The sequence below is a fragment of the Vigna unguiculata genome, chromosome 1 (assembly GCF_037176805.1).
Source record: "Vigna unguiculata cultivar grain cowpea cultivar isolate G323 ecotype 2 chromosome 1, ASM3717680v1, whole genome shotgun sequence".
In the NCBI taxonomy this organism is placed as follows: Eukaryota; Viridiplantae; Streptophyta; class Magnoliopsida; order Fabales; family Fabaceae; genus Vigna; species Vigna unguiculata.
In genome coordinates this window covers 47294153-47311093 of record NC_140792.1, presented here as the reverse complement: position 1 = coordinate 47311093, position 16941 = coordinate 47294153, and the positions used below count along the sequence as shown (strand labels likewise).

At 32.8% G+C, this 16941-nt stretch overlaps 1 protein-coding gene across 1 annotated transcript; it reads right to left on the bottom strand.

Moving 5' to 3' along the window:
• Positions 1 to 875: 875 nt before the first annotated feature.
• Positions 876 to 6196, bottom strand: LOC114174708 (protein SMAX1-LIKE 8-like). The gene is made up of 3 exons (XM_028059541.2): positions 4837 to 6196; positions 4019 to 4265; positions 876 to 2913 (listed from the first exon to the last, which is right to left on the bottom strand). Exons 1-3 carry the CDS (start codon positions 6015 to 6017, stop codon positions 1084 to 1086), a joined length of 3258 nt encoding a protein of 1085 aa, XP_027915342.2. The 5' UTR covers positions 6018 to 6196; the 3' UTR covers positions 876 to 1083.
• Between the last annotated feature and the right edge of the window lie 10745 nt (positions 6197 to 16941).

Sequence of the window (16941 nt, the reverse complement as noted above, 5' to 3'; positions counted from 1 at the left end):
ATAAGCCCAACTTCTCTTTTTTCTACGATAAAAGTTTGGTCCAATTTTCTTAGTAAAAAAAAAAGAAAAGAAAAACATACATCAGTGACAATATATTGTTTACATTTATCTAAATATGTCAACTTAGATATAGAGAAACTTTTTTATTAGCCAAAAATCTATTTTATTTAAATATTTTTAAAGAAAATACCCAATTCTAAATTATTCAATAATAAGCTTAAGCTATTAAGTTTAGATTAATGAGTGGAGGCATATCTGTCACATAATATTTATTCATGTCAAGATTACAAATTAGATATACGTTATCAAGGATTTGAAAATAGAGAAAACTGCTAATACCTTAATTATTGTAATTTGTAAGTACTCTTCTCCAATCACATCTAAAGTTACTTTATTAATATATAATATATTTAACAAAAACAAATTAATAAAATAAAATTCTTAAGGAGTCGACCAAAGAGAATCGTCAGGGTTTTCACTTTACAAGTAAATTTTAACCCTTTCTGTTCCCAAGCTTTTGGGGTTACTTTTGTTGGATGGTGCCGGATGAGAAATTGTAGTTTTTTTTTTTTTTTCTATCTTTCCCTTTCCATGTTTTAAAAAACTAATCTCCTGTAAAAAGCATAGATTAAAAGATAAGGAGTACTAAGAATCAATGATTGAATGTATGCTGTAATTATATACATGAATAATAAATTAGTTACAAATTTAACAGATAGTTTTCTTATTAATAATTATAACCACACATCCTCTAAAATTGCATCTTTCATTTATTAGAACTGGTAAATACTTTTTATTGAAAAAAAAATATACATTTTCGGGTCTAAACGGATTCATCAGTATATTTTTATTAATCAATTACACCATCTAAATGCTTATAAGGAAAACAAAGAAGGCATTTGATTTAAATATGCAAAGGATAATCACACAAAGCACTAGCTGCAGATTACATATTATACACAATTAAAACCTAGACAAACAAACCCAACAAAATAATAGGATTGAAGGCTAAATTAGTTTGACTATATGCTACAGCTAAATTATACATCCATGCAGAAACAGACAACATTTGGTGGTTGGAATTCAATCTAAAATTATCCTTGGGGGAAGGTGTACACCAGGAGCTTGTTCTGGATACGTACCAAGTTTTACAATAGAACTAGCAGTGAGGTTGTACCTTCTCTGTATTTCTGTAAATCCTCCACATAGAACTTCCTCCACCCACTTCTCCACCTCCGAATCCCTGTCCGAGACATATTGAGCTGCAACCAATTGGTCCATTACTTCTTTCTGGATCTGTAATACACACTCGGATCCAAGAATCTTTTTGAAGTTACCTCTGATCACATTCAACAATCTATCCGCAAGTGCATCAAAATCATAAGGTTTAAAAACAACTGTTTCATCAACCAGATCACACAAATTTTGCAACCAAAGGCTTTGGTTTTGGGTTGGGACATGTTCGGGATTTCCTTCATTGGTTAGTTTCTGTTCATTTTCTTCGGCTGGGAGATTCAAATCTAACTGCCAGCCTGATGCTGTATGTGCCCTTTTAGCTGTATCAGAGAGTATATCTTGATCATGAAATTCTTTGTCACCAATCAACTTACGTTTGTTTAGGAAATTTAGATTAGGAATGGTATCCATTGAATTGTTAGTGACACCGATGCTCTGGCTTCTGTGGTCTCCAATCACATGTTCAACGCGTAGCTTGATACCTGCCCCATTTGCCTTCAGTATTCTTTCTTCAGAATAGTTGGAAGGTTCCCCAGTTGAAATGCAACTATTTTGGTAATCTGAGAAAGATAAAACAAAGACAGTATTGTTTACACTAACTTCTCGTCCATGCGAGTCTGTTATTTTTCCTGTCTTGATGGCCTGAGACAAACTTTTTTGAGCTAGAATATCTGCCTTGTCTACATTTTCAAGCAAAACCACAGACAAGGGTTTCTTGCAACACTCCCCTACAATAAAATCAAGGGTAGTTTTCCCTCTGAATTTCGCATTGCATCCTTTCATTTCTTCATAACCTAGATCCACAAAAATAAAGCTTTCTCGGCTGCCATACAATAACTCGGCTAGAGAAACGGCAATTTTCTTTTTACCATGTCTGTCAGGTCCAACAAAATTCATCCAGATGTCTCCGGGCTGATTTACTCCACGGTGTTTGACCCTCTTTGTTGAGCTGCAAACTATTGTTTTGATGATAGCCTGTAAAGCTTCGTCTTGCCAGCTTACCTCTTTGGAAAGAGCTTCAAAAAGAAATTTTGGATTTTTCGTATCGACTTGTCCACAATAGTCGAAACTTAAGCAGGATGAAGACTGCGATGGATGCTTCAAGATATTCCCATCAGCCAAATTTAAGTTTGAAGAAAACAGACTTGGGATTTCCTTTGGAGGCTCCATTGTGTATTGAACAGTAGGTTTTTTCAGCTTATTGCTGGTAGGAGAAGAGCATATTCCTAACCCGAGGTCTGTGGTTACAGAAGTTACAGATGTGGGAGACATTTGACTTCCATCACACACGCTTGAATTGGACATGTTGCACGATCTTAGGTCACCTGACTCGTGATCTTCCACTTTCTGAAATATCTCAGCAAGTTTTGAAGTATGTCTCTCCTGCTTTGCCTTGAAAACTGCAGGAAAAGGACTACTTGAGTGTGACACAGGCATCATTTGCATGCCAACAGGTACATGGGAGTTGAGATTGATGTAGTCACTGGGTGATTTGTCTGTCATTTTTCTGCTGCAATTGTCAGCATCTTCCTTTTTCTTGTCAGCACCACACTGAAACCCCACAACAGTTGGAAAGGTATTTGCATCTTGCTGGTGCAGATGCTGGGATAACTTGTCTAAGCTCTTGCGCAGTGGCCCAGATTCACTACTATCGAGCAAAACGTCATTATCTTTGGTCTGCACTGAATGAAAGAAAAGTGGTTTTTACACAAACAAAACAAAAAGGACTTCATTGACAAAGCATAAATCAATTGCAGATGATTTACAATACAATCAACAGAACTAAAGCTGCATTCAAAGAATGATCTGCAAGGATGTCTTGTAGGAGATGAAGGTTGGTTTCTGATGTGTTAACTTATTAACTACCAATACAAAACGAGCGAATAGAAGAGACTATAATGCAACACGGTTATTTTTTCAATTAATTTAACATCAAGTGAACCAATAGTCCACGTATCAGATTAACAGAACCGATAATACATCAAACAAAGTACAATATGGTTATAGTAGCAAATGTGAGCCATCTGATTTTAAACACAATCACGATCAGTAAGTAAACATACAAATGCTTGTTTAGTCACATTTCCGTTCCTGTGAAAAAAATATCAATTCCCTACAAAGGCAAGGATCAACCCATTTTAAAAAATTAATCAGATAATCACCACAACTGTGGAGAAAAATAATCAACCCATCTTAAACACTTCATCAGTGGAATATTTATAAAAAATTTACTCGTCAACCCAACAAAGCAAAAGTAGTTACTGTTTTTTGTGTAACATGTCATATGACATTTTTGAAACAAAAAAGTGTCAGTATGGAATATTTGATACAAAAACAACGGTTCGATTTTTATTGATCAGCTGTTAATACCACACACCCGGACAACTTAAAAAGAACTGGTAAAAGGAGTTTTAAGGCTTTTGAAAAAATAAATTTATGCAGATGTTACTAGGCTGCCCAGTTATTTTAAATGAACAAAAAGCTTGTTATTTCAAGAATTGCACAAGCTTAGAGTTTACGATAATTGTGTAATTTTTTTTAGCGGGAAAAAGTAATTTGAAAATTCACAATACAAAATAGGTCAATCTCCCCATTCTAACTTGCTCACAATTTCCCCCCTGGCTATGGTTTGACCTTAAATCTAGTTTGTTTTTAATTTTTTCCTTTTCGACGTTGGTAAATAACCACAACCATGTTTTTTTTTTTTTTAAATGCCCTATTTGTGCAGATTATACAAACAAATTTATAATGAATCAGATTGACGTATCTGAATGGTACACACCTTAACATTCAATCCCTTTGATGTGCCAAATTCTGCAATCTGTAACCACGGAGGCAAGCTAGAATTGTGGGAATCGGCAGCTGAAGAAGCAGAAAGTCTTTCCTTGGAAGCACCAAGAACATCATGTTCACACCTTTCACCACACTGATGACAGTGCGGAACACAATAAAACGATCCATTAGGTGGACCTTTCAAATCAGACTGTGACGAAAAAAAGCCACCAAATGGCACAAATGAATCCATTAAGCTGTAAAACAAAAAATTACAGTTTAGACAAAACATGCACAAAACTAATCACTGCGTGAAAAATCCAGAGTCCACTCGTCATTCAAAAAACAACAAAACTATCAGCATAACACCTCTTACTTCAAGTCCAGAACAACCCAATCCAAATTACATGCTTTAAAATGCCAACAATAGCGTTTTAAAAATACTTTTTTTACGTATATGATTGCAAAGAGTATAATTGATTTTTGACCACACTAATTACTCAAAAGTAAGTTACTTCCATACACAATCAAGTCTCGAATACTTGCAACCCCAACCCATCACAACTCAATCCAACCACTAGGTAGGATGTATTGAAAAACACTTGAGAGTCAAATTAATAAATCTTATCCCATGAAAAAAAAATAATAAATAAACAAACTTGACACACGGGGACGTTAACAGACCCTCGAACTTAAAACTTTGTTGGATATTAAATATTAAAAATTAAAAAAGTGATCAACACATGCACATATGCGACGTAAAAGTTGAAGAAATGGAATAATAATAATAATAATTATTATTATAGTATTTAAAAAAGCACGTTTTACCTGGACCTGGGGCGTTGATAGGATTCAGAAGGCTTGACAGAGGTGATAGGCAGAAGCTGCAAATCCCACTCTTTCTCTATGCAAGGAAACTTCCCCACGAATTTCAAGTAACTCTCATAACTAGCAGCAGCACCCATTAACCAAAACTTATCATAATGAACCTGCAACAGCTTCGCCAATTCCCCAACCACACCCCTCAAACCCTCACCACCACTTTCTTCATCGCTCACAAAACCCTTCAAGTCCCCGAAACTCACAACAACACCTGGCCCCACACACTGCTCCGCCAAGCTTCCAATCTCCCGCACGCGCTTCCCCACTCCCTCCGCATCCCCACTAGCCACCTCATCCGCAATGCAAACCACCTTCAGCCCGGACAGCTCCACCGGCAGAACCCCCTCCCTCCGCTTCTCCACAGCCTCCACAAAGCTCCGGAGAGCGTCGCCGGCGCACGCTCCAAGAAGCAGCGGGTTCCGCCCCCGGCTCCGCACCAGAACCTCCCCGATTCGCCGGAAATTCTCACCGCCATCGTCATCCCCGCCGAAGAAGAAAGGAAACCGCCGTGGCGGCTCGGATAAATTGCAGAGGAAAATCGGCGGCCCGCGGGGGCGCAGAGGGCGGAGGATGGCGAGTTTGATGTCGGAGCTCCGGAAACCCGCTTCGGCGAAGACCCGGCTTACGACGGGGTCGTCCAGGATTGACAGAATCAAATGCTGAAGCTCTACCTTGACGGAAGAAACAGAGAAGGGTTGTTGGTGGTTTTGGTTTTGGTTTATGTTTAGGTTATGGTGAGTTTGTTGGTGGTGATAGAAGTGGAAGTTATCAGGGTGGCGCCGCTGGTTGGCCTGTGAGCGTTTGATGGCGGCCATGAGGGAGTTGGAGACGGGGGGATCATGGTCGGAAGAGAGGTGGCTGTGCGACGACGGCGCGCGGTCGAGTGAGACGGAGAGGCAGAGGTCGAGGGCCTTGAACTGCAGGCGTGGGGAGTACGTGCAGTTGCGGGCGCGTGAGCATGCGTCGCGGAGGAGGGAGGAGGAGGGGAGGGAGAGGAGGGCGGAGACCGCGTGTAGAGAGGTGGTCTGGGCGTGGCCCCGTCGGCGGGCGACGGAGACGGCCTCGTCGAGGGCGCGGGCGGCGTCGGCGGTTAGGCATTGACGCGCCGCTGCGACGGGCGTGGGCATCGGAGGGAGTGAGATTGAGTGGAATTGGGCGAAGGTGGAGTTTCCTTATTGGGGAAAAACATTAACGAGAGGTTTTTTCTCCTTTTATTTTGGGAATGCAAATTTTGAAAAGGGCTTTTGTGTTGTGTCGTGCTCCCAACTCAGTGTGTAGAGTGGGGACTCGTAATTTTGCGTTTAGCTTCCACACCCTCTATAAATATTAGCGTAACGCTGCTTACCAATAACAAAACAAGGATTAAGTAACATTATTTTCGCCCTTCTAACTTATTCTTTAAATTAATAATTTACTTTGTAAATTATATATGCATATATAATTAATGCGACAAAGTTTAACTAACTTCAAGTTGATTTAATTCATTTGTTTTCTAACCGTACTAATTAAACTACAGATTGAATTAGTTGTTGATTAAAAGCATCACTATTTTCTTCTTCACGAATAACTATAACTTTTTTTTTTCTAAAAAAACACTACAATTAAAACCTGTAACTAGGTTAGAAAAATAGTTAATTAGTCAATTTGTGTGCGACATGATGACCTATGAATAACCGTTCAGTTAGGTTCAGCACTTCGGTTAGGTGGTATTGCATGTGAAAAAAAAGAATATTTAACTTCAATAAATATGTGACATCCGAATTTAATAACTTATATTTATATCAACGAGGATTTTTTACCTTTCAAAATTCTTACATCAAATAATATTCATTTAAAAGTATATTATTTGATATGCTGTATTATAGTGGTCCAATCATATATATTATATTGTAACAACATAATGCATTTGAATAAGAATAAATTGCATAATAATGTCCACATTCCATGAATTAAAAAAAACTGAAAAAATATTATCTATAATAAATTCTTGAATTATTTTTTTCGATTGATGAATGTTTTTCTACTCCTTTTCATTGTGTGTCATGCCTATTTGAACAGTTTTTTGTTCAACCCAATGATTGTTACGCTTCTTTTTCCCATGTATTTATATTACTTTTTCACTCTTCACATTTACATGGATTTTCTCCCTTCTTTACACTCATTCGTTTTTTTTTTCTCAATTATTTTAATGCTTTTTATTACTTGTTTTTCTATTCATGTTCTTAGTTTTCTCGGGCTATCTCTCATGTTTACATGTTTTTTTCAACTACCTAGTAAGTAATCATTCCCATGAAATGTTATTTTCTACAATAGTTCTATACACGTACAAACTAGATGTAGACGCGAGATTAGAGTGTTATACTTATTTAGTTAATATTATTTACATTGTATACTAATGATTCTTATCGAGATAAAACTACAAGTAAATAAAAATGATTAATAGTATGAAATTACCAATATAAATTAAACAAAATTTTACGTGAGGTGATTCCGTTGATCTTTGGGATGCATTTCCATCACTTTTTCCTCTTAATGTTTGGGTATATTCGTACAAAAACTTATTATTTAAGTATGCCTAATATGAAATGACTGACTAAACTGATAATAACATTAGTGGATATATTAAATCAAGATATCTTCAATTAATTTAAGAATAATATCCCTTCATGCAAACAATTAACCATCATCTAATGATTCTTATCGGTTTGATTAATCAACTAAAACTAAGATTTATCGAGGACACTAGTTTTTTTTTTCTTTTTTTTTATATACAAATCATAGTTATTTATGACATTAAACATCTAATTTGAAACATAGTTTACAAATCTCTCTATTTGAATAGTTTATATTAAAAATATTAACGGTTGGAAGTTTTATTTGAATGAGAGTTAAGATGATTTTATATTATACAAATAGGGTGGAAAATTCACCTTACAAATTGGTTTTATGGGTTGAGTTAAACCTAAAGTTCATTTTTAACATGATATAAGAGTCATTATTTAAAAAATTTATTCTAATGAGATTTTTTGGATATTCTGTTTCACCTGTTATCGGACCACTAACAGACCATCTATTTCTAGATTTATGCACGAGATGTATATAACTCGATGTGAGGAGAGATGAAATCAGGCTTAAAATTTATTTGTAACCTTGAGTGATTTAATTAACTAACACGTTTAAACTAATATTTTTGGCTGATATAAATGGTTTAAGAGGGATAGGAGATTTTTTTGAGTATGAAATGTCTGCATCGTGGTGGTCTTCATGATCATGTTTATGGTTGCTTTTCTTTTGTCACAGTAAAGAGAGAGAAAGAGATGCTGCCTCCACTTACTTTCTCTGCCCCACCTTCCACACTCCACTTACCTCCTGTTACAAAACATTTCTTTTATTCCTTCCACATTTATTTCACTCAATTTTACTATTTCAAAAAACCACCAGTTTTTTTTTATTTGATTATTTGGACCAATTTCAATATACTAGTACAAAGTCACTTTTCTTAAAAAAATCTACAGCTTGAAATTAATTTTACTTCTTTATGGTATTTTTATTCGTTAATAATTTATTAAATGAAATCATAAGATAAATATATATTTTTACTTTAAAATAAATAGTTAATAAAAAATATATAAATAACTAGAATATCTTTAACACATTAGTCAAATATTAAGTAAATTAAAGAAAATACTAAACTTTTTTTTTGTTAATAGAATATAGCAGTCTTCGAGCAACTTGTTAACCCATGATTAAACACACACTAAAACTAAGAAAATTATATTTAAACCGAATTTGTTACCTTTCAAATTGTGGGTAAAACAAACGGTTCTTAATTTGTGATTATGACGAGAACATACACTTAGTTATATGATTTTATGATAAATCACTTTCATTAATTTTTCAATGAAATAACAACCGTTTCTTTATAATTTTAAAAGTAGTCACATTTTGACTATTAATAAAAGTATATATATATTTTTAAATGACCTACTTATTTGTTTAAAAAATCGCGTGCTAAACCAACTTAGAACATTTAGTTTTGATTGTGAATTTGTGGCAAGTTCTCAATTTTTGTTTTTCTCTTGGATGACACATGCATCTTTGAGAAGTATACATGTTCTATAGTCTATGATATGTTTAAAAAGTGCAACTTTCTAGTCTCCATGAACCCTAAATTGCTCAAACATTTTGCTCCAATTATTTCAATAAAATATTTTTATTGGAAGCTCAAAGCATTCATTTTTATTGAATGTACACTTCAAAACATATCATAATTTAATTATTTTCTTAAACTTTAAACCTCCACTTTATAGAGAATTCTAATCCAACATTTTTTTAAGTTTAGTAAATTCATATTTATCTTTCAATTACCATAAAGTCCCACTTAAGGGTGTTCTCAAAATTCTTAATTTGTATACATTCATGTATATGATGATGCCAATTTAATTTTAACTAAATTCTTTAATCAAATCATTTAACTATATATTTCGTCCAAAAATACTTTTTCTTTTTATCTGAAAATGACTTGCACTCTAAAAATATCTAAAGGAGAGTTGGAGAGCACAAATACTTATAACAATATAATTAATATTTAAACTTTGATTAAAAGTTAAACTGGTTTTTCTCAACTAATGAAACCAAAATTTAGCTCAAACAGTAGCACAAAAGTAAAAGAAAATAAGAGTTTTAAAGAAAAAAAAAATCTAATTATAAATTAACTTTCGTTAATGTAGAAATGATCTTAGGTTTATCAATTCATTCAAAGTAAAATGTTATTTGAAACTCGTGTTTAATTATATATTAGTGACCATACTCAAGTTAGAAGAATTGTAATTAATTTGAAATACGTATATATTTATATTTTAAACTTGAGTTTTATAATTCAAGTTAAATTATTTATTTCCAACTGCAGCAGCGGAACTAAGCCTCTTCAAGGTGGTCAATATCTTATCATCAGATGTTTGAATATTAATGAAAAACAAAATATTTTTTAAACACTTACTTTTTGTACGAATATATTATTTTTTTAATAGTTTTGATTGGTTTTTTAAACTTGGATTTTTTAGGGTTAACTAATTGATCACCATGCCCATTTTAACTCGCAGCAGGACAGTAAGTCAAACTAATGATTCCAGTCCATTTAAAAAATAATGGTTTTACGACTAATTATATAGGCAGTGAGTAAAGTTTAAAAACTTTATTTTACCAATCACTTTATTGCTTTATGGCATTTGACCATAACAGAAGCAATGGTGTTGTAACATTCTGTATATGATTTTTTTTAACTAATTCATTCCTATTTAGTTGTAATTTTAAAGAAAACATTCTTATATTTTTTAACTTTAAGGACATCTTCACTAAGTATGATTGGAAATTTACCATTTAAGCAATATATTATTTTATTTTATGGAATAAAAATTGGATAAACTTAATTATCATTCTAATAAGTATGAGATTAGATAATTTTATGTATACTTAAGTTCTAAAGTAATATTTCACTTCAAGTTTATTTGGATAAATTTTACATACACACTGTTATAAAAATATATTTTTATAACTTATAGTTAATATATGTACATTAAAAATAATAATGTTAAGAAGTTATATTGGAGATATTTTTATAAATTAATTTTAATTTATACAAGAATCTTTGACTTTTGTTTATGAAATTTTTATTAAAAAATCATGAAATGATAGAATCGTGGACATGTAAAACTCTATTAATACTAGTCATAATCCTAATGAGTACATCTAACTATCAAAGCAACCCTAGCTAGCACCTTTCCATCTTAAGAGTGGTGAAAAAAAAAAAAGATCCATCATTTAAGCATTGAGATGCTAATTTTTTTTACTGCTATCTCACTGATTCACAACTTGCATTTACCAAAGTGATAATGCCATTTTTAAAATGTGGAAGTGCATAATTGATTCAACTCTGGTCCAAATAAATTTTTATTTTTTTTTAATCAAGTTGTTGAGTTTATTATTACCCACTAATCCAATACCCAAAGTCAAATCAACACTTTCATAAAATAATGTTTAAAGTAAGATTACACCTTTTTCTTTTAATTTTTAAATGGAGACAAGTTATTGTTGGCCACTAATGTATGAAAAATCTTCACAAAAATAAATATTTGTCCACTTAAACATCTCAGATAGAAGGTGTATGACATAAATAATGAATAGTAACAAAGATTTTTTTTTTTATTTTCATGAGATTTATAAATTGGAAAAATCTCACTAAAATTGAATTACGCAAAGTTGAGTGAGTGAGGTCCAACGTTATAGTGTCTCCGAATTATAATAATGGAATGGACTCATTGAGTCAATGGTGGCTAGCATTCACACCGGTCAGAGGTCCAAGTCAACGTCTATTACTACTATTCAATAACTTTTGAGAGTGGAGAGAATAAAGTAAGATTGGGAATGAAACAAAAATCTCATGGTTTTCATTCATTTTTCATTTTTTTACCATGAAAATTTTGCATTTATATTTTTTTACACATTATCAACTTATATAATTATAAGTAATAAATAATTATAATAAAAAACTTAAAAAATATTAAAAAAACTAACAAATGATTGTTGAACTCGTTTAGGCCCTGTTCGTTTGTGATGATGTTACTGTGGAAACCGATTAGGGAGCGTGGATTCATGAATGGCACTAAGTTCCATTGTATGGATTCAAACCGATTACGGAGAGCGGATTTGAGGAATGTGTAGATTTTTTCATCCACCCTCTGATGAGCAGATTAGAGAGTAAGGAGGGTTTATTCCAATTTTACCCTCGCTTTTTCACTTGGCTCACATGCACACGGCAGTGCAAAATTCGTCCTTTGCAGTGGATGGCACATGTGAGGGTGGTGAACGAGACGGTCTGTCGCGGTGGTGGTGAGGTGTTGTGGTGTTGGGGTTGGCACCGGTGTTGTGTTTAGTGTGGTGTTGTGTTTAGTGGAGTCATGGCACCGGTTACGTAACCGGTGTCTTGTTTTTACAAAGGGCGACACCGGTGTCGTTGATTTTCTTTTTCTTTTTTTTTTTTACGTTTTCCTTAACTTCTTTTGACTTTTTTTTTTAATTTTTTTAACTTTTTTTTACATTCATAAAAATTTAATTTTTTTTTTATTTTAAAATTTTATATAATTTTAAATATTTTTTAATTCGTATTAATTAATGATAATTATTTTTATAACATCAAATTACAAAATCATTATCTTTTTTTACACAATGGTATTATGGTAACTTCATAAATATATCTATTATAACATATAATTTTATCTATCACATCAATCAAATCTTTCACTAATTTTCATAAAAATTATCTCCAAATCCACTCACTTTACCCTCTAAATCCACTCAAAAAAACACAAATATCCATCCAGCTAAATCTACACAAATCCATCTTCACACTCTCCCCCATATCCATCTACACAAAGAAACACACCCTTAATCCACTAGTTATATGAATTGGCTTCAATCTTACCTATATTTAAAATGACAAGTTTTTTCTTCAATTTAATTCGTGATAATTTAATTTGACTAACTGATTGAATTCTATTTTAACGTCTGTAGAGACTTATTTTAACATCTTTATCGTGTTCGATCTGACAAAGCTTTTGGTAAAGATATTTTTAATAAATTATAAACTAATTAATATCAATAAAAAAGGATTTTTGATGGATTTTTATGAAAAAAAAAATGAAGACACTGAGTTGTGATTAGATTTTTATGTCCTCAGCTTGTATTATAAAAAAAAACTTTTGTTTGAAGTGGGTTCTTTATGAGAAAACCTTAAAAGAAAGTTGGTAATATGTGTTGAAAAAATGAAAAGAAAAAGGAGAAAGGGTGAAAGGTGTGTTGAGATGGGAAAAGAGGGTAGAATAGAATGAAGGAGGACCGCACACATGTCATTCATGAGCGCAATATTGTTAGGGTATGAACTCAATGGTTTTGAAGCAACAAGCATCCCCCATCACCTTCACTTTCCTTTTACTCTCTCTCTTACCCCACCCCCAACGCACACACACATACCCAAAGCTAAAAAAGCTATGGATTTGACGTCCATTTTTGTTCCTAACCTTCCAACCTTTTCCTTTTTCCTCCTCACTCCAAAATACAATACACCTTCTCCAATTTTCCCACCCCCTACATCATACCACTTTTCATATCACTCCATAATCTCACTCCATTCTTCTTTTAATTCAATTCAACCTTTTCGATGACAAAACTAGCACATTTCATCCATCTCTTTTTCTCTCTTTTTCTTCTTCTAATATGTGTTCATACGGTACCTAATTATCTCATATTATTCATAAGTCAAGGTTTAAGATGGTTTAAATATCTCATTTTACTTTCCACCCTTTGAGACGTCTCTTAAGGATAAAACTGTGATAGAACTTCATGCTCCAAAACAGACAATATCTTATATGTATAGTGATTGACAATGATTATATCACCAGACTTGGTATTGAAACATTAGCGCCTACCGTAGGATCGATAATAAAACCATCGGTACCTTAAGCCTCTATTGGGAATGATCCGTCATTTCTCTTAAACCTCGACTAGGGACCTTATGTTCATACTCCAATCAGTAGTCCCATATTTCTTAGACGTCGAAGCCTAGAGCGATTTAAGTATTCCTTCCTATTTTCACCATTTGAGACGTCTTTTAAGGATAAAATCATGACGGAGTTTCACACTCCAAAGTGGATAATACCTCAGATGTATGATGATTGACAACGATTCTATCACGAGACTTGAGATCGGAACATAATCAATTAACTATTCCGTTTTAGTTTATCCTTTTATGCTTATAATTCAATGAGAGGATAATGTGTGCACTAAAAATATAAATAAAATTGTTTACTTCGAATGAGGAGTGATCGATCGATATCTTTATGTAGACTTAGGATTTCAAGAGTTATGTTATAGGAAAAATGAAGGAATAGTGAAATAAAGTATGTGTAAGTTGGGTTGGATGAATTGAAGAGATGCAACAGAAATGTATCCTGTTGAATGTGGTTTGTCTTTACTTTTGTTCTTTCTCGCACATGTCCACCAAAGATGAATCGAGGTGGAGGTGCATGCATGTTAAGAGAATAGCAAAACAAATGGGAACATACAGCTAATAATAATGTTCAATCAGATGAGGGAAACCGCGATGGGATTGACAGCAATTACATGAATTGTTGAGCGTGAGAGAGAAAGAAGAGCAGCATAGGATTCGTAGGACAATGTTTGATAACGATCCACACCGAGATTGGTTTCATCATCACAAAGAAACAACAACATATGTATCAAGACAACCAAAACTTCCAAGTGTCGTGCCACAAATTAACTACTCCAGGGGGGCACAATCGCATCACTGCCTTGCCATCACCTTTCTTATTATTGCCATTCTTCTCTTTTTTATCACCACTAATCACTCTCTCCAATTTATCTTACTACAACAAATAAATTCTCATTTCAGATCCTTCTCAAGTCAAAATGCTGCATCTATATATATATATATATATATATATATATATATATATATATATATATATATGTTGTTGGTGAAGCCTCTGCAAACTCTATGCAAATAATTGTATGGTAGTAACATGAATAGTCATTTTCACTTGACATCAATGTAGATATTTAACTTTGTTGGCACTTTTGTACCCACACAAATTTTGGACCTATTTAGGTTTTTCATTTACGATTTTCGTGTTTTTCATTTAGGTCTAACGTTTTTCTTATACTTTGGCACACATCAATATGCTAAAAATGCAATTACAGCCAAGGAGACACTCGTTTTAGTGTTCACAAAAATACTTCGCTTAATAAAACACTTTTTGTTATTACTTTCAGTGTTAAATTACTGAAAAATAAAATAATAGAAAAAGCAAGTGATTTCTAATGATATATGACTTGTCGTTTTCATAAAAGTTATCAAAATTGATATATCATTTTCAAATATTTTTACATTCCCACGAATATGGAAATGGGTTACATATTTTCGGGGAAAATATTTTGATCTCTCTACTTTTTTGGGTGGGAAATAAATAGCCCACTATTTCCTCACTGATAAGAAGTTAAAATCTCAAAAGTTGCATAATTTCATTGTCAACATAAAATCTGCCCAAAAGAACAATTATCTTTTTTAATAAAAATAAGGATGATATAGGTGTACCTACAACATGGGTCAGCAATGTCCAACTTGTTTTTGAGTGAAAGTATCAAAATTAATATTTTAATAAAAATATATCGGTGTGACTTTGACTACCCTTCAAAGTAAAAGTAAAATATTGGTGCCCTAGCAGGTAGCACCCACTAAATTATTTTAATAATGCAACTGCCCAATATTTCTCCACTTAAGTTTCGCATACTAAAGGGCAAGAACGTATTTGAATTTTGGATCTTTGTGTATTGGTAAGTATATTTCGATTACCACGTACAATACTACTTCTTTTCATTTTTATGAAACATTACAAGCACACAAAAACACACATGTGACGTTAAGCTCTTGAATCACATCACTATACTCCAAAATGTTTCATATCCATGTTTTTTTTTTTTTTTAAATTTACCTTTTACTTAAACGCTAGTGAAAAATATATATATAGAATCCAATACTTCCTCATCGTTGCTAAATTCAACACCAAATAATGAGATTAGGCTATCCACTTGAAAAATTACTTTTTTTAATTCAAATGCCTCTTAGTGCTTGGTGAGGTTAATTTGTAGTGCTTAATTGATAAGATATAACATCATAACGGAATGCATCCAGTTCCAAAATATATATCAATTAAAATGAAAGTATATAAAATTACCAAGACGGTTACTATTAGATTATTATTATGAGGGAGATATTTACATTATCCTTGGAATCTATATCACAATCAAAAACGATTGTCCACTAACTGGGCACTATATTTTTGTGCCTAGGATAAACAATGTCACATGATACGTGTAGCGATTTGCGTCCACAAATACTTTTGGTCTGTTTTACTACACAAAAATGAAATGACATATACAGAAACACATGGCAAAATAATTAAGGTATGTATTATTATTACTACTGTACTATCATTGATTAATATAGAGTTTGGTACAAGCTTCTCGGCAGTGTCATTTTCGTGGCATCTGAGGGGACCAAAAAGACATACATTCTTTGTCCCACCGAATATAAATGGCTAAGATTTTCTGGGGAAACAAACGATCTGCATAATTTTCTGATGAAGAAAGTTAAAAGGAAGAGAATCTGCAGTTGGAAGATCTCTCAGCTCACGAATCTCTAACTGTTGCCTTGCTTTTCACACTAAAATTAAAGTTCCTCTGTGTTTCTCATCAACTAATAATCATCATTTCTAATCAATTATACATATTTATGACACCAGCATCAAAAATTTAATAAACATATACCACTCAATTATATAATCTATCAGCATATATGACAGCATCTGCATACACGATGCAAAACAATTCTGTGCCCATTATTAATAAATATATAGCAAAATGAAATTACAAATTTATTTTTCACAAAAGTAAATATCTCTAAAATTGATGAGAATTTGTTGGTGAGTTTTTGAATGTCAGTTTTATGCCTGCGTTGGTGAGATTCGAAGTTAAAAAGTGGTTTTCATCAGTCTGTTTATCCTTTTATATATGCATGATTACTGAGTGTCTCTCTTTGTTTTCTTTTTGCACTGTTATCTGCTCTTCAACCAGCAGTTTCTTTTTCGTAAAAGAAAATCTGCATCCACCTCTAAAGGTAAAAGGCATAGACTGCTTCCTACCCCAAATATTGTCTTACTTTTCAGCTTAATCATAAACCAGCCACCTAGTTTTGGTAACTGATATACGATGGATATGGTAAACCTTAAAAAGACCTGAGATTTAAGGATGTCCGTCTAATATTTTATTAAAACTATTAACTTATATTAGTGAAATAAACCAATTTTAATTAGAAAAGAATAAAAACATGTATATAATTGCATCTCGAGTTTTATATATATATATATATATATATATATATATATATATATATATATATATATTATTAAAACCTCACTT